This window comes from Pholcus phalangioides, unplaced genomic scaffold (genome assembly GCF_987345545.1).
Source record: "Pholcus phalangioides strain wild (caught in Gottingen) unplaced genomic scaffold, Ppha-v1.0 ptg000003l_1, whole genome shotgun sequence".
In the NCBI taxonomy this organism is placed as follows: domain Eukaryota; kingdom Metazoa; phylum Arthropoda; class Arachnida; order Araneae; family Pholcidae; genus Pholcus; species Pholcus phalangioides.
In genome coordinates, this window is record NW_028301596.1 from 38,796,992 (window position 1) to 38,820,464 (window position 23,473).

The following is a 23,473-nucleotide window of genomic DNA, read 5'->3' on the forward strand; positions in this document are numbered from 1 at the left end:
CAGTGACATCGCATTCGAAGAAATCACGTGACTCGATGAAAACATAGTCTGGCAATTTTCCCATTAAAATGTGCAGTGAAGTCTCTAAATATTGCATTTTAAAGATTAAAAAAAAGGATCGAGAACTCATCTATAAAGATAAAAAAAGATAAAATTATTTATTTCATTATATATATGAATGTTTCATATATATATTATATATATTTCATATATACACGTATAACACTGGAATAATTTCTTTCATTAACGCTGGAATAACTTCTTTCGTTAATGCTGAAAAATTGCCGTCATTAATTCTGGATTTTTTTCTTCATTAATTCTGGAATTATTTCCTTTATTAGTTATTATTTCTTTCTTTACTTCTGGGATAATTTCTTTCATCAATATTGGATTTGTTTCTATCATTAATGCTGAAATTAATTCTTTTATTAATGCTGAAATTATTTCTTTCATTATTCTGTAATCATTTCAAATTATTCTGTAATCATTTCAAATTATTCTGTAATCATTTCAAATTATTCTGTAATCATTTCAAATTATTCTGTAATCATTTCAAATTATTCTGTAATCATTTATTTCAGTAATTTTGAGATCATTGCCATTTTAATAAATCTTGAAATTATTTATTTCCATAATTGTGAAATTATTTTTGTGTTAAATAGGAAATTATTTTTATCACTAATCAGGAAATTATTTCTCTCATTGATTCTTAAATTATTATTTTTTTTTTACTAAGTTTTCAAATCAAGTCTTTTCTCTTTCAATTCCTGAAATTATCAGTTTAAAAAAATTCTAAAACTATTTCTTTCAGAAATTCTGGAATTACATTTCCTATATGATAAGAAATTTTTATCAGTTACGAAATAATTTTAATAATCCTGGAAGAATTTCTTTAAATAATTCTGAAATCATTTCTTTCGTAAGTTATATCTATATAAATTTTGTTTTTCAGTCGAGGTGTTTTACCAGCATTTCTGTAAATACTGTAATTGGGTACGAATTTCAGATGGCGCTTTTTCTATCCTAAGACATATGAAATCATAAGAGCCGCAAAAACTGTTTGGGCTTCATGGGTCCGATAAGCTGCTGAGACGGCCCTTTATATATACAGTATATATCAAATGCACAATGCTTCTGGTGAATCTGGAAAGCACCTTACAGTGCCCTAAATACGTATCTAAGCGACTCTCTCCTATGGGCTTATTCAAGTTATTTAATTATTCTTAACTGTCTTTCAATGATTTAAACCAGGGGTGAACAACCTTTGGCCCGCCAATAGGTTCCATCCGGCCCACTTAAGGTGCTCTGGTAGAAAAAGTATCAATGCATACATAAACATAGGTCATAGGCTGATTAAATTTCCCTCATAAAAATCGGATTTCATACGGGATATCACCGTTTATCAGAAAAAAATTGTACAGCCAAAATTTACTGCCAAAAAATTTGTCAAAGGCAAGCGAGGTTGCCAATTTCAGCCAAAAAATTTTAAAGACAAGTAAATGTGCCAAATGCTGCAAAAGTTGTCGAGGGCAAGTTAAGTTTCTTTTGACAACTTCTTTTACTGAATTTTTCAAAAAAATATTTATTGTTACAAATGCAAGTAAAGTTATTAGTTATTGCTCTCAATTACAGCTAAAAAATTGTCAAACATATGTCATAAAATTAATCTCAATTATTGATTTCAAAAATTAGAGAAAGCCTCATTAAAAATAGAGGGAGAAACGGGACATTTTATGAAAAGGTCATGACGATCAAAATAACGGGAATGCCCTGTAAAATATGGGCCATATGGTCACCTCATGTATATACAAGTTTCTGGCAAGCAAGCGGCAGATATTACTGCATTGGAGGTCCGCGGACTGAAAAGATTGTGCATCCCCCTTTAAATAATGTTTTTCCACCTTCTATAATTTGTAACCGGTAAAATTAATTGAACAATTTCATGGACCGGAATAAATGGAAAACATAATTTGAGAACCTGCGAAAAAAAAAATCATTACACGATTTCCTACCCTTCTGACTTTTATACTTTACTATTACAGGGGGCCATTCACGTATTACGGCAGCACCTATGGGGGGGGGGGGAGAGATACGCATTTGTCGACTTTTGATGACAAGGCGGGGGAAAGTTCGAATTATGATTACTTAAGCAACAGGGTATTGAAAATATTAATAGGGAAATGATCTATGATTTCCGAAAGTAGAGTAGGTATGCAAATTTTAAGGCCTTATTCTTCTAATACAGTACTTGCAATAAGGTAGAAAAACCCCCACAATATCACTTGCTCTGGGCCCCCCAATGATGCTGTTAGGTTTTGCAGTCGCGGTTAACAAGATCGGTTCTAGACGCGGAGTAATGAAGGTTATATGGGTGGCAATCTTGAGGAGACGGCAAATTTTAGGGGGCGTTTTGCCTTCGAGTTTTTCTTTGGCTTACTTAATTTTGCTGAAAAAAGGAAGAGAGGGGTTCAGTGCTTTGCTCTGAGGGGCGAGGGGTGAGTCAAAAATGGCCAAAATTCTGCTAACGTAATACTTAAATTATCTCCATGCCAGAAATAGCGTTTTGCCATGTGCTCGCTCTGCCACCTATCAAATAAAAATAAAACTATCCACACGAATTTTTTAAAATATAATTGTTTTTTGTTTTAAATTGGTTTGAAGCATGAAAATGAACAATATGTGGTATGATACCATTTGTTATTTAATTTTATGCTGCATACTATAGTTAATTTTATGCTGCATACTATAGTTAATTTTACGCGCTATAGTACCGGTTATTATGTTTTTTGGTGTTTGCAAGAATGATTTTTGGTAAACGTAAAAACATATTTTAACGGGTATAAGGTTTACAAAAGCATTTACGTTTAGAAATAAAAATATACATTATCATACCAACAGATTGTTCATTTACACGCTACACATCGGTTTAAAACTAAAACTTAGTTTCAGTTGAAGAATCGCAACAAATAGTTTTGTTTTCATTTGTTAGATGGCAGCAGGATTCCTGGTGCAAAGATTTGTATTTAAAGCAACATCTGTGCGCATTTTGCTTCTATTCAAAGATATCGGAATAATGAGAATGTATTGAATTCAAATGCTTTATCTCAATGCCGAAGGCAACATAATTCATCCTTCCGACTTACAGAAATATTCAGGAGTAATCCCAACTTCAAGGCGCGAATGCGAGCCGATCTCCCCGTTAAAAGGTCTCGCCACAGAGAGCAACAGACCTACAAACAGCGAAAAAAAATTCAATCATAACACATCACTCACTCCACTTCCGAAATATAGATGGCAGCACTGAAAAATCGAACATAACACCACATATGCACTCAGACTGTTAGATACACGCACAGTTACGCCTCCGGCACAACTCGTTAGGTAGTAAATCGCCCATAAATGATGGTAGAGGTGAGTTGTGCTCGGTTTGAAAGAAAGAAGGTGTAATCATAGACATAATGATTACTCCGCTTGACTGCCGCCTGGCAGTCGAGTGGTTAGGGAGCTAGCTTCTCACTGTGCAGGTCTGGTTCGAATCCCGGTTCGGGCATGGATGTTTACTAACACTGACAAATTCCCTGGACGGATCATGCTGATCCCTTGGGAATACGTGTGGATCACGTTATTATTATAAAAAAAAAAAAAAAAAATGTCGTCTTTCATTACCATCTCACTTCTCTGAAGTTATCAAGAAAGAGCCGAGTAAGCCGACAGGGCCTTTACAAAATATGCCGATTAGGGATTGACGCTTCCGGGGTTTCTCTCAATCCCGGGAAAGCGAGAATTACAGTGCTCGATCGCAAGATTCGGTTATCGTAAACATATTGAGTAATTTGAGGAAAAACAGAGGCATTTTGGAAAAACGTCAATATTTTAAGTCATTAATGGTTCATTAATTAATATCATTAATAATTATGTGTTTCACTAATTTCTTATTAAAAACTTTTAATTACTGATAAATTGCATTTTGTGTAGAAATAATTCGTTCTCTTCTTACGGAAGGTTCGACTATCAGCCCCACCCTTGTGTTGGTCATGCATCCCGTATTTCAAAGCAATGCCTCAGAGTGCCAAAAAATGCCAGAGTCACCATTATGGACGTTGAAGTGCGGTCGCACGAGCCTCGCTCTTAGTGCGAGGCGCTGCACTCACGGGAAATTATTGAGGGCTTTCGTCAATTCTTAAATTATTTCTTGCATTAATTCCGAATTTTCGTCAATTCTTAAATTATTTCTTGCATTAATTCTGAATTTTCGTCAATTCTTAAATTATTTCTTGCATTAATTCTGAATTTTCGTCAATTCTTAAATTATTTCTTGCATTAATTCTGAATTTTCGTCAATTCTTAAATTATTTCTTGCATTAATTCTGAATTTTCGTCAATTCTTAAATTATTTCTTGCATTAATTCTGAATTTTCGTCAATTCTTAAATTATTTCTTGCATTAATTCTGAATTTTCGTCAATTCTTAAATTATTTCTTGCATTAATTCTGAATTTTCGTCAATTCTTAAATTATTTCTTGCATTAATTCTGAATTTTCGTCAATTCTTAAATTATTTCTTGCATTAATTCTGAATTTTCGTCAATTCTTAAATTATTTCTTGCATTAATTCTGAATTTTCGTCAATTCTTAAATTATTTCTTGCATTAATTCTGAATTTTCGTCAATTCTTAAATTATTTCTTGCATTAATTCTGAATTTTCTTATACCGTTAATTCTAAATTTTCATTCATTCATTGCAAAATTATTAATTTCATAATTCTTAATTTTCATCATTGCGGAGTAATTAATTTCATAGTTTTTAATTTTCATCAATTTTGGAATCCCTCTCCAATAATTCTGAAAATTCATCAATTCTGAAAAAATTTTCCCCGTTAATTCTGAATTTTTTATCACAATTCTGGAATTCTTTTTCATAATTTCAAACTTTCATCAATTCTGGAATTACCGTACATGTATTTCTTCCATTGGTTCCGAATTTAAATCAATTCTGGGGGAATTATTTGTTCCGTTAATTCTGAATTTTCATCAACTCTGGAATTATTTATTTCAATTATTCTCAATTAATGAATTCTAAAATTTTCATTACTTTCGGGAATTGTTTCTTTTATTACAGTAGTTTAAAATTATCTTCAGTGCTGAATTTTCATCAAATTTGTGTTAATATTCATTTGATTATGAGTCTAAAATTTTTTGCATGGATATTTTTCAGTATCCCTGTATATTCCGAAATAAAGAATGTTGATCTTTCCCACCCCCCCCCCCCCCCCCGCAAAAGAAAAATAAATTATAAAATCAGGACAATGGGAGTCCTAAACGTTTCAGGTGCCCCGAAATTGTTGAGACGTACCTTGCCCCGCGTCTGGGCAATACCTTCTAAAGCCTTCTAGCTTGCTCTAGAAGGTGTTGGTCTGGGTAGAACTCCTTAATATATGAAGGCGTCTTAGGTCTGGGAAGGGATAGCTTTGACGTCACCATCATCGTATGTGAGAAAAAGAGCGAATCAAAGTGAATGAAACGGGTAAACTTTCTGAAGTCCGTAGAATCAGATAAAACGTTATTATGATTGGTCACTAGATCTAGCCAATAAGCTTGGTAGATTTCTTTTACGCGCGGCAAACACACGGGGTGGAACAGCTGTTTCATTGTTATCCGGAAACAAGTCTTCAGACCGAGTTTTGATATACGCGCGCAAAGATACCAGTTATTCCCTTCGTGTAAAAAAACAAACATTTTTTTTTCATGGGATATATCGAGATAAGCGCTGGCTTATGATGCCCGCGCTTCACACTAAAATGTCAAGGAAATTATCCCACAATCGATATCTAAATGGTAAGTTTTTATATGTTATTAACCTATCATGACAACATTATTTGTAGCTAAATTTTTAAACGTGATCAATTTCTAAATTCTGATCGCTGAAAATGTTTTTTTCTCTGGAATGATAAGGTTGGATAATTGAATATGAGATCTTGACATTGTAACAATGAGTTATATCATTCTTCTATTCTGTTATCACTTGTATCAGTTCTTATTGTGTGAAAGCCGCCCTGCAATCGCTGATATTGATAATTTATCGATCCTAGTAATTTAATTGTAAATGACTTCCGCGGGTGCAAATGAACTAACTGTATATAAATCACAGCCCTAGATGGGCGCAGATCCAGAGGGGGGAGGGGGGTGAGTGCCTCTACCAAGATCCGGATAATATAAGGAAAAATTTGATTTGTCAACCCCAGTAACATACTGGAAAATCTTACGAACGTACACAATTTGTCAACCTTCCCGGCACATTGGATCAGCGCCTGCTAAGTGAAGATTGAGAACTCTAGCCTGGGGCCCCTGGAAATAAAATACAATTTTTTTTTTAAATTTTCTGCAATACAGTTGTCATATAAAATGAATACAGAGTTCACTGAAAATCCTGGCCTATAGGCTCAGCTCGGAAAATCCGCGCTTTTTTTTTTTGGGAATCACGGATTGAACTGATTGAGCCTCTTTATGACTGCCGTGGTCAAAGTCTGGGGGAAGGGGGCTGAGAATCGACCTTGAATACGGTAAATCCCGCTTATAGCGTTCCCATTTATAACGTTTTCCCGTTAATGTGACTAATTTTCGTGGTCCCAGCCTTTACTATAATACTGATTGAGATTTCCTGCTTACAAAGTTGTTTTAATGACGGGTTTTCGAAAAACGTAATAAGCGGGATCTACTGTATTTTATTTTAACACGAACTTTACTAGGAAATTGGTGGGGGGGGGGGGAAAGCGTAGTGTTTTTCATAATTCTCCATTTGTATACTCCGATTATGAAATACATTATGCAATGGCACTGCTATCAATCAATAACAATTGTGCATCAATCTTGTTTGCCATCAATCGGTTGCACTCGAAAAATTTCCAGAATCGATAAATTCAGTGGCGTAACTAACTCGATATTGACACGATGTATTTCTCTCTCAAATACAGTGTTGCTACAAAACATTTTCATTTCTTTCTTCCGTTAACCGGGCTTTTTTGAGGCGTTATGTATGGTTTGTACGCCACTGGGGAACAGTCAAAAAGAGCACCACAACATTGCTTCAATAAAACGCTGCTCTGGCAGGGCCCTTGATTCGAACCCGGGGTCGAACTATATTCATCTCTAGTATTTTTACCTTAGACATTTATTAGAGAATCAATATTAGCCCCCCATCAAAACTCCTAACTGGGGGGTGTCTTCCTCCACAATGTACATGGGCATGCTTAAAGTACGGCGAATTTCACATAATCATAGTAAAAATGTCGCGTCGGATATACCTATATCTTTACTAGGTGATGAGCAGACCCCCCCCCCCCTCCAGAAATTTTTACATCACTTCCTGTTGGAAAATACGATCTTCCCCTGATTGTGGATGGATGGATGGGGGGGGGGGGAGAACAAATCTATGTATCCGGTTTTCAGATCCCCCCTGACATGAAATGAGGTTCCCCTATTTTGAGATCTGGAAGGGGAGGATGTGTGGTATAAGAGGAAAAAAAGTCTTTACAATTTTTCAGACCCATATGTCACAAAATGTCCGAGATTAGGTGGGATATCCCAAGATTCGCCCGCACCAGAAGCCATGTTTCTTTTCACCTGCACCTCTGTATAATAAAATGAATGAAAATGTTCCCGCGCTACAAAATCACCAGCCTCCTCATTGGTAGTATGACGGGGCATCTCTTGATAGAAGAAAATTTATGGGGTGTTGGAGGGGTGTCTAAAATTAGTTTTGTTTTCAGAGTTTTAATAGACAATTAGGAGGAAAAAAATTAACCATTATTGCCGTTTATACTAGTTAGTTTGATACTAATATGGAACAAGTCCTTGGATGGGTGAACAAGAACCGAATCGTAACTGCTCACCAATGTAGATTGTAATTGCTGACCATTAGCTACCTGCACTGGAGTCGGAGCCAGGTGTACTGTGGGTGATGATCACTCGCAATATTTTGTAATACGGGCCTAAGCACCCGATTCAGAAATTAAATTTTTCTACCCAAAGAGGTCAAGTCGAACAATTACAGATCTGGAAACACTTCCGACGCCCCTGGCTACCCGACAGTTTGATGGTTAGTACTAGGAGCCCTCATATTTTATAATGGGAGCTTAGACCTGGATCTTTAGTTATCCTCAATCCCAAAATTTTAGTCGGAGAAATTCCTTAAAAAAAAAAATCTCGAGCTTCCGAGGTAGAGCTCTGTCACACCTCCCGTGTGAGAATATGGTACACTAATCCATAACGTGCTATGTGGCTTTGTGAGTATACTGTGGGTGTAAGCGGCAGAAAGACATCTCTTTGAAAGCATGTCCAGCCGCTTCTAATTTGAAACACATGCACCCGTCACGTACCTGACCCCTTTTACGAACAATCTGTCCTCATAGGTTCTGGTTCTTGCGGACCACTTCACTTACAATTTTAAATATAGATGGCGGAACTAACTTCACACAACACTTAATGAATGCCAGGACTCTGCAACCGGATTTTTCCCGCTGCCGAGATCTTTTTCAGCCTAGTAGGGTCTGGGAAAAAGTGTGTCGGTGTAACTAACAGTCTGAGTGAGTATCTAGTGTGCGTGAATTTTTAGTACTGCCATCTATATGTGAGTGAAGTTTGATGATTGAATATCTGTACCGTTGTAGGCCTGTTACTCTCTGTGGAGAGATTTTTCAACGCGGAGATCGGCTTGCCTCGAAGTCGGGAAACCTAAAAAAAAAAAAAAAAAAAAAACCAACTTTAGCCGACCACCACTGTGGCACCGGTGGGATTCGAACCGCCGTCCTCGTGATGCTATTCTGTTATCAGCACTAGACTGCTACAGCGTCACTCCACACAACACCTGATACGTTCGCAGACTGTCGGGTACATACAGAAATTTCCGGTACAACTCATTCGCTACAGAAAGATGGGTCAAACGGTTTTAAATTGCCCACATTAGCGATAGGTTGTGGCCGGATTACGGGCGAGGGACGCTGAAGTAGGGTAGCAGAGGGCGCTATCGCTTATCTCAAGCAAAGTAGGGGAATTTCCCGAATTGGTTTCGATTATCCGTCGCTTATGGTGTCTTGAAATATAGATGAATTACGTATACGACTTGTTATCTTCTATATTTTAATGATTTGGTCGACATAAATGTTATCCTTGCTCTTTTCCAGCTTCCGACGTCCCCGCTTCCACGAACGTTAACTCGACTTCATTTGCATCTATCAAAACTCGTATTTCACCGGAATCATTTACAATATAATGAATGTACATAAATCAATTGGAAATTTTGAAAGTGAGAGCACACTTTTTTGCTACAGATTACTCAATAGAAAGTGTCTGCATCTCTCTCGTCATGGGTCAAAGATAATTGGGTCAAATTCATGGCATAGACCTCACGACCCATTCATTCCCTCGTGGTCCATCTCGCTTGACTTTTCCTCTTTCCCCCCCCCCCCTTCGCTCTCACTGTTTAACAACAAACAACAGAGTGGTGTTAAGTAATGGTTATATTATGGCCGTCACAACGTATTTGCAATTCCTCGCACGCGTCTTTGTTCCCAGTTTTAATAACTGGAAGTCGGACAAGACCTCGTGGTGATTTTTCTTTTTCCTTCAGGTATACATATATACACTGTATTTCCCCTTCCTATCCGTTTATTTGTTTTTCTTTTCTGTGAAAAAGAGCGAGCCCCGTGGAGAACTACCAGACACCAGTTCTTTTAAAGCTGCCTCGTGACCTCGATGACTTTGTTTTCCCAAGATTTTATCTGCAGTGATGGTAATAATGATAATGGCCATTTGTGTTGTATAATTCAATTCTTAAAATATTATATTGTAGGAGGAAATACCGTAAAGCCCTCTTTCTCTCTCTCTCTCTCTCTCTGCCATACTTTTCCTTATTTTTAGACGTGTAATGCGGTTGTTGTCGGACATGGCGAGAAATTTTATGGTATTAGTTCCATGTTCAAACCTCATTTTCGAGTGAAGTTGATTTTCTGTGGTTCCCAACTTCGAGGCGCTAATCCAGTACCTTTTAGAGATAGAATGCCTCCGCAGTCTGCTTGTGACGTCAGTAAGTAGTCCATTTTCCCTCAGAATATTCAGGGGAAAAAATTCCCTGCTCGTGCCAGTATCATCGTTGTGAGGAAAAGAAATGATCATCTCAGAATTGGAGATTTCTATGCCCCCCACATCCAATCACTATGCGGTATTTGTGAGTCAATCAGGAAGATTCTCCGCCAAAATAAGAAACGAAATAGGATGTGTATTTCAAAATGTGGCAATCTTGTTAGGTAGTATTGATGACGTTCGTGGCAAACACTGTAGAGGCCTTCTATCTCTGGGAGGTGCTGGCTAATCTCCCCGTTAAAAAGTCTCGCAGCTGAGAGCAACAGGCCTACAACGATAAGATCTTCAATCATTACACTTCACTCATGGTTAGAAAAGTTGATGGCAGATGGCAGCACTACACATTACAAGCATTACTCAAAAACAAACTTTACAATAGGTTCACAATACGGAAAAGCACATTCCAACATGTACCGATTCGTTAGAAGTTCTGCAGAGGAATATGGACGAGGTGCATGTCTGGTTTAGTAGTGATATTTGTAAGAAAAACGCCACTGAGAGTGAATTGAGGATATTGTTTTGCATTTATGTATTGTGGTCGAGAGATAGAACTAGACGCGGTAACCCAGGTCGATAAGATACTCGCCTCAAGTACCAAAGGATGTTTAGAGGCGTCGCGAGTTCGATACCCGGTTCGTCCTTGTCAGAAAACTTTCCTAACACAGGGTACAACAAAAAATAGCAGCAAGACCGCAGAAAAAATTGCTACCGCATGGAGTCCCCCATCGAGGGGTTAGCGCGCCAACCTCTCGACGAGTATAAAACACAAGCCTGCCGTTCGGAATCGGCAATAAATTGTAGGTCCCGGTCTAATTAGCCCTCGTGTGCCGAAAATGACCGTTGTGCGACAAAAATGATCAAATGATCGAGATACAACTGTAATGATGAATATTGCAGGGCTTGAAAAGTCAAAAAATATATATTTTAGGTGTCACAACCATGGTTTTTGCTCAAGAAAAACATTCCTAAATAATGGTTTTTATTTTTATTTTCCGGGGCTTCGATTTGTTTTTCAACATGAAGGAGCTATGTAATGAATTCAGAAAAATTTGTGTCATCCTAAGACTATAATTCAGCAATCACGTTTAGAAAACTTTTGGTGCCAATACTGATTTTCAAGTCGCTATTTCCGCCTGGGATTTGTCAAGCTTTATAATATTGCATGCTATTGAAGTGCAGTATTAAAGAAGTTTCCATCACTAACTCCTGGAGATACGGGTCGGGCCCCAAGATTTGCGAGGCCTCGGAGAACTTTTTCTCCAAATTTTTCGAGCGTTTTCTTCAAAAATAAATTACGAAAACCGTATCCTTGCACGAGGCTAATAATTAACGAGGCCCAGACAGAGTCTGCAGCACAAGGAGGTATATACCTTGTTCCCCTGAATATTTGGCTGCTATTAACAGGCCGTTCACAGGTGCGAGAAAGCTATTTAACCGATGTGACGGAAAAATCGAGTACAGAAATTACATAATGAAAAAAAAAAAAAAAGAATGGGGTGTCCAGCAGGACTAGACAAATCTCCAAAAATTTGCATGTCCTGTCGGGCATGTAACTTAAAGTTATTTATATAAGGCAGAAAAATATTATCACTGGGTTTATTTAATAGACAAAATTTTGAGAACAAATTTATCTACTTGTATAAAAAATGTCGAAAGTGATAATAATTAAAAGAAAAATCTAAAATTTCGAAAGAAATTCGAAAGGAATGTGGGTTGCTAATTGAAAATCTAAAATTAGCCGAACCGCTAATTACAATTTACCGAGCTGTTGGCGTCGGAAGAAAAGTCGGAATTCACCTCACTTATAGAATCATAGCCGATTAATGGTACGGGGTTGGATTTCGGAAGGCACGGGCCTAGGATAAGGTGGCCAGTCAGATCATGTGACTGAAAAACGGACAAATCGTGATAAAAACTGTGAAATCTTAAAAATGAATTTCAGAGGGCATTATAGTGTTGCATAACAACAAGCCAACGAAAGAAGACGTGGTCCAAGACCTGGCCACGGCGGAGGGCTCACCCGAGCCAACAAGCCAACGAAGGAAAACATGGTTCAGGACCTGACGCCTGGCCACAGAGCACAACAAAGGGCTCAATAGAGCTACAAAGACATCATAAGAGCTCATCGATATAAATTTTAGTAGATTTTGTAGTCTTTTTTTTCAAATCGGTGAGTTCAGCCCCGACTTCGAGAAATAACACACACACACAATCCTTGAAACCAGAGCTGAACTTCTTAAGGTTTACAAAATATGTATATTTCAAGCGAAAAAAAGCAACCCGCACATTTGTGCGTGCAGGGTCCGAAAGGGTTATAGAAAAGAAATGCGCGTATATATGTATTTTCTAGAATTTCAGAATCAATCGCAGAATTTTCATTCCTTCAGGACACTTCATGTATTGCGTAAAGGCCATGGATATAACGTTGACTACACCTTTGCATCATGGCTGCAGAATTTTTTTTTTTGTATAATTTCTAGCATTTGTCTAGGAACACTTGCATATCATCATCGACCAGAAAATTAAAAAAACGAAAGTCTAATTTTTTTTCATATGCCCGCGTCGGGCATGTGGTCGAAAAAAATACATGCCCGGTCGAAATTTTTGCATGCGTCCAGCAATAGATTTGTCCAGCCCTGGTGCCAAGACTCCTTTAGAAAACTGTTCTAGACGTCCTCTCCGCAGAAGACCGCTGGCATTTTCCTGGTGTTTCTGATGACGTCGAGGGTCCCTACCCACCTCATACAGAAATCATTTACATTGTGGATTTAAATCTTGTATTAAATCGCGTATGCTACGAGAACCTATGGAGGAACTGGACAAATCTATTGCCTGACATGCCTGGGGCATGTAACAATTTTGACCGGGCATGTATTTTATTCAACCACATACACGACGCTAGCAAATAAAACATTGTTTCGCTCACGTAATATATGTCCAACTTGTAAATTTTTGAAGATTTATCCAGCCCTGTTCTATGGTCTGCTCACGTTTCTGGCGTTTTTAGCCTTAGCAGTGACAACAGAGATTGAGCATCATCCGAACCTTAACTCTCTTGAGTGCTCATCAAACCAACCGAAGTCCCATGCTCCCCAAAAATGAGAAAAATTGACTAGTTCCCAATGGTATGAAGTCCAACAAGGAAATAAACAGGCCCGAACAACACGAACCCCAAAACCTGGGGCAAACATCCATTTTGACGACAACTGAAAATGCTATAATTTATGCCATAATAATAATGGGAGAAAGGGTGCCAAATTGCAAAAGGAGGGGGCGGGGGGGGGGGTCCAAAAGCACTGGAAAAATTCTGATTGCGCAAAGGTGAATTCGGGAACGTTGTTCCGTTACCCAGGTCATTATATAGATGCCCTTGTGCTTCCCTATTAGCAACCCTGATTATTAAAAGTCCTTTATTCGACAAAAAAAATCTGATATAATCCGGGGTTATTTTCAGAACTGCGTTACAGTAACCGAAAATCGCAGTTGTTTTTAAATCCGGTTCGATGCGGATACTTTAATCCTCACCATAATCAGATCGGATTACCGTTACCCCAGCTGGACTTCACTGGTTCTACCGTAGATCAATACAAATAGCCAAAAGAAATCGAAGTGGCGAGTTTGTATGCACTAAACAAAAATCGAGACCAGAAGATAAAGTGTATATATGACGCAATTCGATGTTGCTGATTTCTTGCTAGCATTTCTTATAGCAACTGCCGCTCTTGCAATGTGGGAGCTTATCATTTCTAGATAATACGATTTTTTTTTGTCTTATCTGCATTATACCAACGGAGAAAAAAAAAAATCGGTATTTATTTGTTTATTTGCTTGTCGTTGGCATACTCTCGTAGTGAAGAAATCCTTGTAAAACAGCTTTTTCATTTTCAATGTCTAGATCCGAAATGACGGACAGCAGAGCCCAATCCGAAGCGGACTCAGTCGTCAGCACCAGGGAGTCGCTGTCCCTGTTGCAGAGGCTGGGATTCTGGAAGAGGAGAAAGAAGCCACCAGAGAAGGTCCTTAGGACCGTGGTCTCGAATGTGTCCCTTCCACCGGCTGCGGAATCTTCCAAGCACAATCCTCACAAGGGATACAGGAACAATAAGATCCGCACCACAAAGTATACTCCGCTGTCTTTCGTACCGAAGAATTTGTTCGAACAGTTCCACAGGTTCGCCAACCTCTACTTCATACTGATCGTGGTTCTGAACTGGGTGCCGAGGATTAACGCTTTCGGTAAAGAAATCGCCATCCTTCCGGTTGTGTTTGTGCTTGGTGTTACGGCTATCAAAGACTGGTTTGAGGATATCCGCAGGTATAAGTCGGATAATCGAGTCAATAACAACACATGCAGGGTGTACAGCAAGTAAGTCTTTACTATTTTTAGTTTCGGCTTTTTTTTTTGGAGGGTTTGGAATAAAACGTGTCTCCGTAGAGAGCAGTGAGTGTTTCTCAGCTGATGTTCTGCTGAACCCTGGGAATTTTTGAAAAAATCCGATTAGCAACGATACATGTACTGGTGGTTCTGGCGTAGTTTTTTGTGATTTATTTTTGAGAGCACTCCCGATCAAACAGTGAAGGAGGCTAATATCCTGAACTATGGCGTAGCAAAAGCAATATTGATGATGGAAAAACTCGAAAAAGACGTTTTAAAAAGTCATTGTTCTGGAGATCACGGGCACTTAACTGTTTTTATCTAAGGACCTTGTCGTATCCGTCAGATGAAGGCCCTTGGGGGTCTCGTACCAGTTATGGAAAGATCATATATCCGTCTTATCAGAATTTTTTTTTGTACAGTTGCATATCCCCCCCCCCCCACATCCAGGCTCACGGACCCTCTGAAATCTTTCCATTGATTCCCCCGAAGGTCAAGTTCAAGGTGTGGGACCCTGAGGAGGAAGGGAGGCCGTCAATGTCATGCGACATCTCGGCCTATCAAAATTTATAAAATAGACCAACATAGTCTAAATGCAGAGCCGCCCTTAGGGCTGGGCAACAGGTGCAAAATCGCACTGTGCCCCACGTTTTTGGCGGCCCCGCACTTACAGTAAAAGAATGAAAAAATATATATACACCGTATACATTAAATATATTTTTTCTTAATAAATAAGGTGTCCGAGCTTCAGTTATGGAATTCTGGAACAATTTCTTTCATTTAATTCTGAATTTTCACCAATTTTAGAATTACGTATGCTTCCTCCAATTTCGGAATTTTTGCTTTCATTAATTCTGAATTTTCATTGGAGAGGGATTCCTTTCTTTCAATTATACGTTTCTTATTTCTAATTCATTAATTCTAAATTTTCGTTATCAGATGATTTCTTTCGTTAGGTCACGATTTTCATTAGTTTTGTAATTATTTCTGTCATCAATTCAAAATTTTCATTAGTTTTTGTATTAATTTATATTTCTAATTAATATACTTGTGGATATTTTTCAGTATTCCTTTATATCTGTAACAGGGTTGGGTTTTCGACCCGAGAAATTAGCTCAGTATTAAAACAGTAAAAAAACTTACTGTTATTTTTGTCAAATAGTTTTTATCACAAAAAATGAGTAACTTTGCCTGGTTTTAATTTATACAAAAATTGCCACGTTTTTAAGACAAATAAATTCAACTGGTCGAATGGTCGACGCGTTTCGGCTCTTCAATGGAGAGCCGCACACCACCTATTTCGTCAGCTTGGACAGGCTTTATTAACCTCAGTCGTGAAAAAACTTTCAACACTTTACAACAGATGGCTCCCCAATTCGCATCCAAAGACCACTCGGACGCAGCAAATACAAAGGCGAACTCTTCGGACGACCAGACGTAAACATCACTCTTCATTCGTGTGAGTTCTGACCACGAGGTCCTGATGACGGCTCTCCATTGAAGAGCCGAAACGCGTCGACCATTCGACCAGTTGAATTTATTTGTCTTAATAGTTTTTGTGAACCTGATAGATGTGTTAAATAACAAAACACTTATTAAAGTCATATTTTGAATTACAATTACTGAGCACAAAATATATATTTTGAGTTTTCTGATCAGCCCAAAATTTCATTCCATATCAAAACTTCCCTCGCAGTATCTGTTAATACACTAATTAAACTCATTTATTCTCACCTAAAAATGTCTTAGGTTGTATAAATCCAGTTTTAAAGAGTAATTTAAATCAAAGCAAAGCTGGCGGGACCCAAAGCATTGTTTTGCACGTTTAGGAATGTTTTCAATTGGAAAAACATTGCATTATATAAATGCTAGTAAATATACCATATCATAGTCAAACTTAGTCATTTTGCACTAAGAATAAGTTACAGGATCATATACAAGCCATCACTGCTAAATTTGAGGTCATTTTATTCCTACAATTTTTAGTGTTTCGATTGCTAGATATATTCTAATGTTATGCAAAATAAGGGTATTATTTTAAGTATCAGTGATTCATCAGTATCATCACGGCTGAAATCGCTTTCTTTCAGTTGTGCACATTTTCAGAGTATGCCTCCATTAGTGACACTAAATCACCGGGCAAATTAAAATGCGTGTTAATAAATGCCAGGAGCTTGGGTAATAAAGATTTTTTAGAAACTATGATAGTTGTGGAGGGCCTGGATCTTATAGCCATTACAGAATCTTGGGCAAACGATGGGGATGAATCTTTCTTACACATCTCAGGATATGATACTTTTTTGAGAATTAGATCTGATAAGAAAGGGGGTGGAGTGTTGATATACGTGAAATCATGTTTGAAGGCTAGAGAGTGTAACGCGAAGAGAAGTGACATTGAAACTAGTAATAGTGATTCTCGATCACTATTACTACGGAATTGTCACGGAAATTTAGTGGGGTGTCGAAGTGCCCAGAGAGCAGAGACACCTATTGGTAGTATGCGACAGGTAATGACGCGACCGGTCCTCACACTATCGGTAATAGGAATAAAAAAAATGTATAGATATTTTTTTTTTTTTTTGTGATCGTATAAACCAAGATAGTAGCGCTTCTACTATGAAAATGCCGATGAGAAATCAAAAGTAAAGGTGTGAATTATTGACATCTGGGATGGGCCAATTCAACCCGAATGGTTGAAAAAATCGTGAACAGACGACCCCTAAAATTATAAATTCGGATTTTCAATTTTTTGTGTCGAATTATTTGGAATAATTGCGATGTTTGAGAGAAATATTTTATGGAAATGAATTCAAAATATGAACCCGGGATCCCGGCATTGTTATGACGGCCTCGTATATCAAGCCGCTTTGGACCGAAGGCTGGTTTTGATGATTTAAGAAGATGGCAAAACAAATTATTTAGGATGGTGAAATAAGCAGTAGAAGGTCTGGTGGTTGCTCTTGTTTTTCTAGGCGGGAATGAGACTTTTATTCAAATGACTTTCAAATATTATACAGTATCATCGTAACTTGGCCTAGTGGCACACATATAATGCCGAATAGATATTCAAAGACGAGGAAGAAAAGAGAAGAATCAGAAAACCATACAAACACACGCGGAATGGGAAGTTTCGCTGTTTCTTCGAGAATGCGGATCGGATCTGAATCATCATCATGATGTGCACTTGGGCATCATGGCGGTATTTTCACTTGCACTAGCTGCTATTGAGGAAGTGGAAAAACCGAAGTGACTTCATCGGCCGTCGTCGAGTGGCCGTCGCTAATAGAATGGGGAGAGAGAAAAAAAGACACTTATGTCGATTAGTCACTGTTGACAGCAACCAAAAATAAATTGCCGTCAACAACACGCGCTAATCCATTAGCGACTAATATAGGCTTTCGATGCCGGAAACTGATCTAGATCAAAATGTATGTGTTATAATGAGTCTTTCGTATTGGCCACTAATTTTTCTGAGTTATTCAAGTCACTAAAAATAATCTAGTACGAATTAGAGGAAGCTTGATGGATATTCTTCTCGGATGGGGGGGGGGGGGTATTCAGCTGTTATGAAGATGATGATCAGTGAAATGATAGATACATATGCTAGATCACCATGTCTTGATGAAATATTCTCCCAGGGCCTATGACGTTATAAGAAAATGAATAAAAGCCAAGGGCACGAGAAATGGTTCTGATTGTTTTGTCAGCAGGTGGTGATAGCTGGGAATATCGCGCACTTTAGATGCGGACATTCGAAGCTGGAGTCTAATATAGAGAAAATCCTCCTGTGTATACACCACTGTCTCGGAGGCAATTGTTTTAAACAAACGTGTTTTCATTTTGTTTCCCCTCGTACTCGAGAGAGAGAAAAAAAAAATCCTTGTAATGGAGAAGTTTGTGAGATCTAATAAAATAAATTTTTGAGATTTTATCATAGTTATAAGTTTAGTAAGGCCGGTATTACACTATGAAAGTTTGGTAAAAGTCCTTTTATAAAACTTGAAAAATGCAGTCAATAAGATCACCGGTTGCATTTTCTAGAATGTAACCAATAACCTTATTGGTTAGATTTTTCAAGTTTTATAAAAGGGATTTTGTCAAACTTTTATAGTGTAATCACGGCCTTGGACCCGTTTCTTTAGAAAAAAAAAATCGTTTGAATAATATTTCTTCTAGTTCGAGAAATATTATTAATTCCAAACATACAAACCACAAATTACGGAAGTTATTGTCAATGCCAAGGTCTGACTATGATTTGGAGGAGCAATGAGCAAACACACACACACGCACTACTATGACTCTAGGACGTTTGGTTAATTAGCAAATACACAGGATGAGCGAAAAGTTCACGAAACTCTCGCGAGGCCGGATCACGACGTACTTCCAAATTAAATGGAAACAAATAACTCATTGGAAACACGGAAACATTACGTTTGTGCGCAAATAAAAACTTTTAATGCTTAACTCGGTAAGTCAGACATACTTAAAAATGTTATAAACATTTAATCAGTTACTCAGCATTCCAAAAATGTATTTAAGCCTGGGATTACACTATAAAAAGTTTTGTAAAAGTGCTTTTATCAAACTTGAAAAATACAACCAATAAGCTTATCGATTGCATTCGAGCAAGTGCAACCGATCAGTTTATTGGTTGTATTTTTCAAGTTTTATAAAAACACTTTTACAGAAAGAACTTTTATTGTGTAATCCCTGCCTAAGATCATTAATCAACCATAATTAAACAAATATTTAATTGCTATTTGGGTCGTGAATAAATTAATACATATTTCACAAAATTTAAAGAATTATCGGAACGCCACGCACACACAAATATATGGGACTTAGGCTGGAATTACACTATAAAAGTTTCATAAAAGTTCCTTTATAAAACTTGAATAATTTAACCAATAAGGTTATCGGTTACATTAGAGCAAATGCAACCAATAAGCTTATTGGTTGAATTTTTCAAGTTTTATAAAAGGACTTTTAGAAAACATTTATAGTGTAATACCGGCCTTACACATAAGCTCACAATTTGCTACCAATTGCCGGTTTTCTGAGAAACGGAGGGTTATAATCTTAGTGATGTTTTAGTGTATGTTTTGATGAGCCAAAAATCTTTCGTTACTCATAATTTTATCAGTCTTCATAGCAAGACTGGAGTAAATTAATTTTCCTCTAGTGTTTTTCCCCTACAAGTTCATAATACTGATCATTTCAGAGGAAAATCGGCCAGAAATGAGTGATTTCGACCATTAGAACAGCTTCTAATGATGACTTTCAAGAATTTCAAGTCACACTGCATTCCTCACTGTTTATGCGTGGTTCAAAAAGAGAAGAAAATACGAAATCCCGAATTCTTCACATCAGGGTTAATAGTCTAGAATTTCACGTCAACGCCATTCGCTTTTCTCCCTTAATAGCCCAAAGAAACAAACCTCGAAACGAGAGTTTCAATATATTGGTATTATGGAGTTTAAATGGTTTTACGCTTTAACACTATATTATATAGAAGTAAAAATAAAGGTTAATGGTTGGAATTTCGCCTCGTGGAGAGAGTTATACAATGTCAGCTTAATATAGAAAGGGAGCTCAACAAACTCTCACGGGCAGTTATCGCTTATCACGTGCTCATTCAGCGTGATGGTATTGTTTGGAGAGCCCCTTCGACTAAATTTATTGCCATGCATAAAATATAGGGAAAGAAAACTTTAGTCCCATAGATGTTGTCTCTTCAACGTATGTCCGGACGTATGCATATACACACCTTCCGGCTAAATTATTTATGTTGAATAAAATTACATATTTACGTTTCTTTTGAAGTATTTACGTTTATATAAGCCTTTGTGTTTTATTATGTTGATAAGCACTAAATTTGCCAAAAATTTAATCGGGCTAACCGTTTTCAGTCCCATATTGGCGAACTTTCAGCTGTCGTGATTCTATTTTGAGTGTTATTTCAACCCGGAGATCCCCAATTTCTAGCACACATACCTGCGGGGGTAGGCCTAATGACTGAAGGAAAAAAAGAATGAAGAAATTTAACCTATATTCCCGTTTAAGGGCGAGATATTTCTTACATTCGAGCTCTCTGCCCCTCCCCCCTCTTCTTTACTTCATCGAAACGCTTCATCGGTAATCCTAATTCCTTCTTTATTCCCAAATATTAACAAAGATACCAGTTTCTAAGATGTATCGCTGGTGCTTCAACTATAAATTCTTCAAATTTGTTGTCTATAGTTCGCAAAGGGGTTAAAGGAAGGGGAAAACATTAGCTTCGCCAAAAAAGTACACGGGGTTATGCACTCTTCCTACGAATTTCTAGAATTGCTGCTTCGTATTTCAAGAAACAAGTTTACCTCCTACACATTTCTAGGCGTACTCAGCACCCTTCCCCCTCGTATCTCTAATAAGTCACCTCGTCATCGCGGACGCTTTGGGGAAAGAAGTCGGCCAGATAATAAACTCAAACAGACAACGCACAATACGGGACATCAGCAAGAAGGTGGAAATCATTTCATCACAGAGAAAATGCACTGCAGGAAAGAGAGTGCACAGTGCATAGAAACGCTTGTGCCGATTCTGCATACGAGTCAATGGCGTGATAGTTTGATCTGTAAAACAAATCGAAGATGCAGGTGATGAACACACTCGGTTACATTGGATTTAAGCATCATTTCCAGCACATATAAACTGAAACTTCTCCGAAGTGCCACTTCCCAAGGTGGCGTATTTTTTTCTGGGTTGGAATTCCACCACTAGTTTTCTAAGGAATCGAGAGCGGCCATCTTGAAGCGGTTTTAATCTAGTCCGTAAAAAATGAATCTCTATTCCCTAACGACAGAAATCTTTAAGCTAGACGTGATGGTTTGGAAAAAAAGGAAGTTAAAGGTGAATCAAAGAGGGGTAATAGTGGAGAGGGCCAAGGGAGGTTTTCATTGGTTATTGTTGGTAAGAAAGTGATATTTTGGTTGAATAAAAACTCTAAAAATCTCTGAGACCGGCCTTGTAGAGAGGTGGACTGATACATAGCGAAAAAAGTCTGAATCGGGGAAAAATGTGTCCCTTCAGCAATTCCTCAACCATGGGGATGAATTGTACATTTTGGTACTAAAATGTTCAATGCATTAGACACTTAGTGGGTAAAGCCATGGCCCCCACATCCCCAGCGGGCCCCTAGGCTGGGATCTTTTACGGGCGCCCCCCGACCAGATTTTCACGGGGGCCCCCTTTATGATGAATTTATAACGTGAAAAAACAAAAAAAAAAAGATTAAAATCCTCCCGGGCCCCAGGGCTGGAGCCTTGTCAGCCCACCCCTTGTAGGGGCCATGGGTAAAGCCTCGTTCCCGTTTACTGCCCGGCCGGTAACAAGAGGCTTGCCTCAAAAGTGACCAGTCAGAGATGATTTCAATGCGCAGTTGGCTATGATGAAAAGATTCGTGAACATCTCATGGTCATTTTGAATAAAGAATGCCATGGGGCTGGTTTCACTTATCTTAGTGCGTATGAGTGTGTGTGCTTTTGTTTGAAAGGATATCCTCTGATCGTTTAAAGACCCACCCAAAAAGAGTTCAAAGTCCGGCCGGATAGCAACCGTTACTATTGCCCGTATCGGGCCGTTATTGGGGGCGAAACCTGCATTGGAAGTGTAGGAAGGCCACAAGGGAAATGAATGGATTGTCCTCATTTCCTTTTGTTCTTGACTAGGCATTTTTTTTTTTCGGTCTCGTGCGAATGCAAGGCCGAAAAACGTGTCCAGAAGACAAATGACCACAATGAAATTTTCTATATTCAGGATAAGAAGTGAGAGAGGTGGAAGAAAAATGAATTTCAATTCGGACAGTGATTGGTTGAGCTGCCTCACGTGACGGTTTTCAATTTATGCGCAGTGAAAATTTTAGTGCCTTTACCCCCCTGTTATAACGAGAACGTGTTTACTGGTTCGCATTAAAACGGGATGTGTGAAACGTCACACGCGTTTTTTTAAATGAAGGCATTGCTTTTCTTATCTCCTAGAAAAATATGCCATTCTCGACCTTGACCGAAATCCATTGAAAAGAATCTTGCGCATCATCTGGATTCGATTGGTGTTGATGACGCCCCAAAATTCTGCTCGACCGTGAACATCTTCAGCAATTCAAATATCTGATAAATCCTCGTCACTAATATCAGTTTTCTGGGTTAAGAAAAAGGAATCCTTGTGCAAAAAACCATATTTGTTTCCAACTGGTCATTGACTCTCAGTTATCCATGAAATACGATATCATTTCAAGATAAGTACCAGCATCCTCTACGGTTCAGGGATAACCAAACTTTTAACGTTCGTGGCACCCTTGAGAAATGAGATTAGAGACTTGGATCACAATTTTTTCTTTCAGAATCTGAGTTGTAGTATACAGTCTCCAATGCATTAGATTTAATTTTTAAATTAATAAAATCCGTTTAGATATTTTGGGGGTATAGGGGGACTATGTTTTAGCTGCTGTGGTTTTTTCACTGTACTAAAAAAATACAGGGAAATCTCTGTGTGAGGGATTACTACTATGAAAGGATTATCGAGGTCAATTTTTTTTGGCACCTCTCCAATGGGGAAGGATTTCTTATAGACCCGCGGTTCTCAACCGGTGCTCCGCGGAGCCCTTGGGTTTCCGTGTGCACTTCCAAGGGGCTCCGCGGTGACTCAAGGAAGATAAAATGAATCAGTAAATTTGATAGATAAATAAAAAAGATGTCTGCAGGAGCGGCATAGAAATTATATACTGAAAAGGGCTCCGCGAGCCAAAAAAAGGTTGAGAACCGCTGTTATAGACAAAGGATGGTTCTTTTAGTTTTACTGAGTTTTGTTGGAATATAGCAACCATATCCACCTGGCTCAGGGGTGGATCCTTGGTGATGTGTAGGAGCTTCGGATTGTCCCGTATTTTAAGGGGGATGGGGACTTCTCGCCCTATTGACCTGGC

General features: G+C 38.1%; 1 protein-coding gene across 1 annotated transcript in view; it reads left to right on the plus strand.

Moving 5' to 3' along the window:
- Positions 1-5,606: 5,606 nt before the first annotated feature.
- Positions 5,607-23,473, plus strand: part of LOC149088515 (phospholipid-transporting ATPase VA) — a 104,123-nt gene continuing 86,256 nt past the window's right edge. Inside the window, exons 1-2 of the mRNA XM_089248044.1 lie at positions 5,607-5,834; positions 14,032-14,502. Of these exons, the coding sequence (XP_089104170.1) occupies positions 14,039-14,502 (464 nt within the window). The 5' untranslated portion in view covers positions 5,607-5,834; positions 14,032-14,038. The remainder of the gene's footprint in view (positions 5,835-14,031; positions 14,503-23,473) is intronic.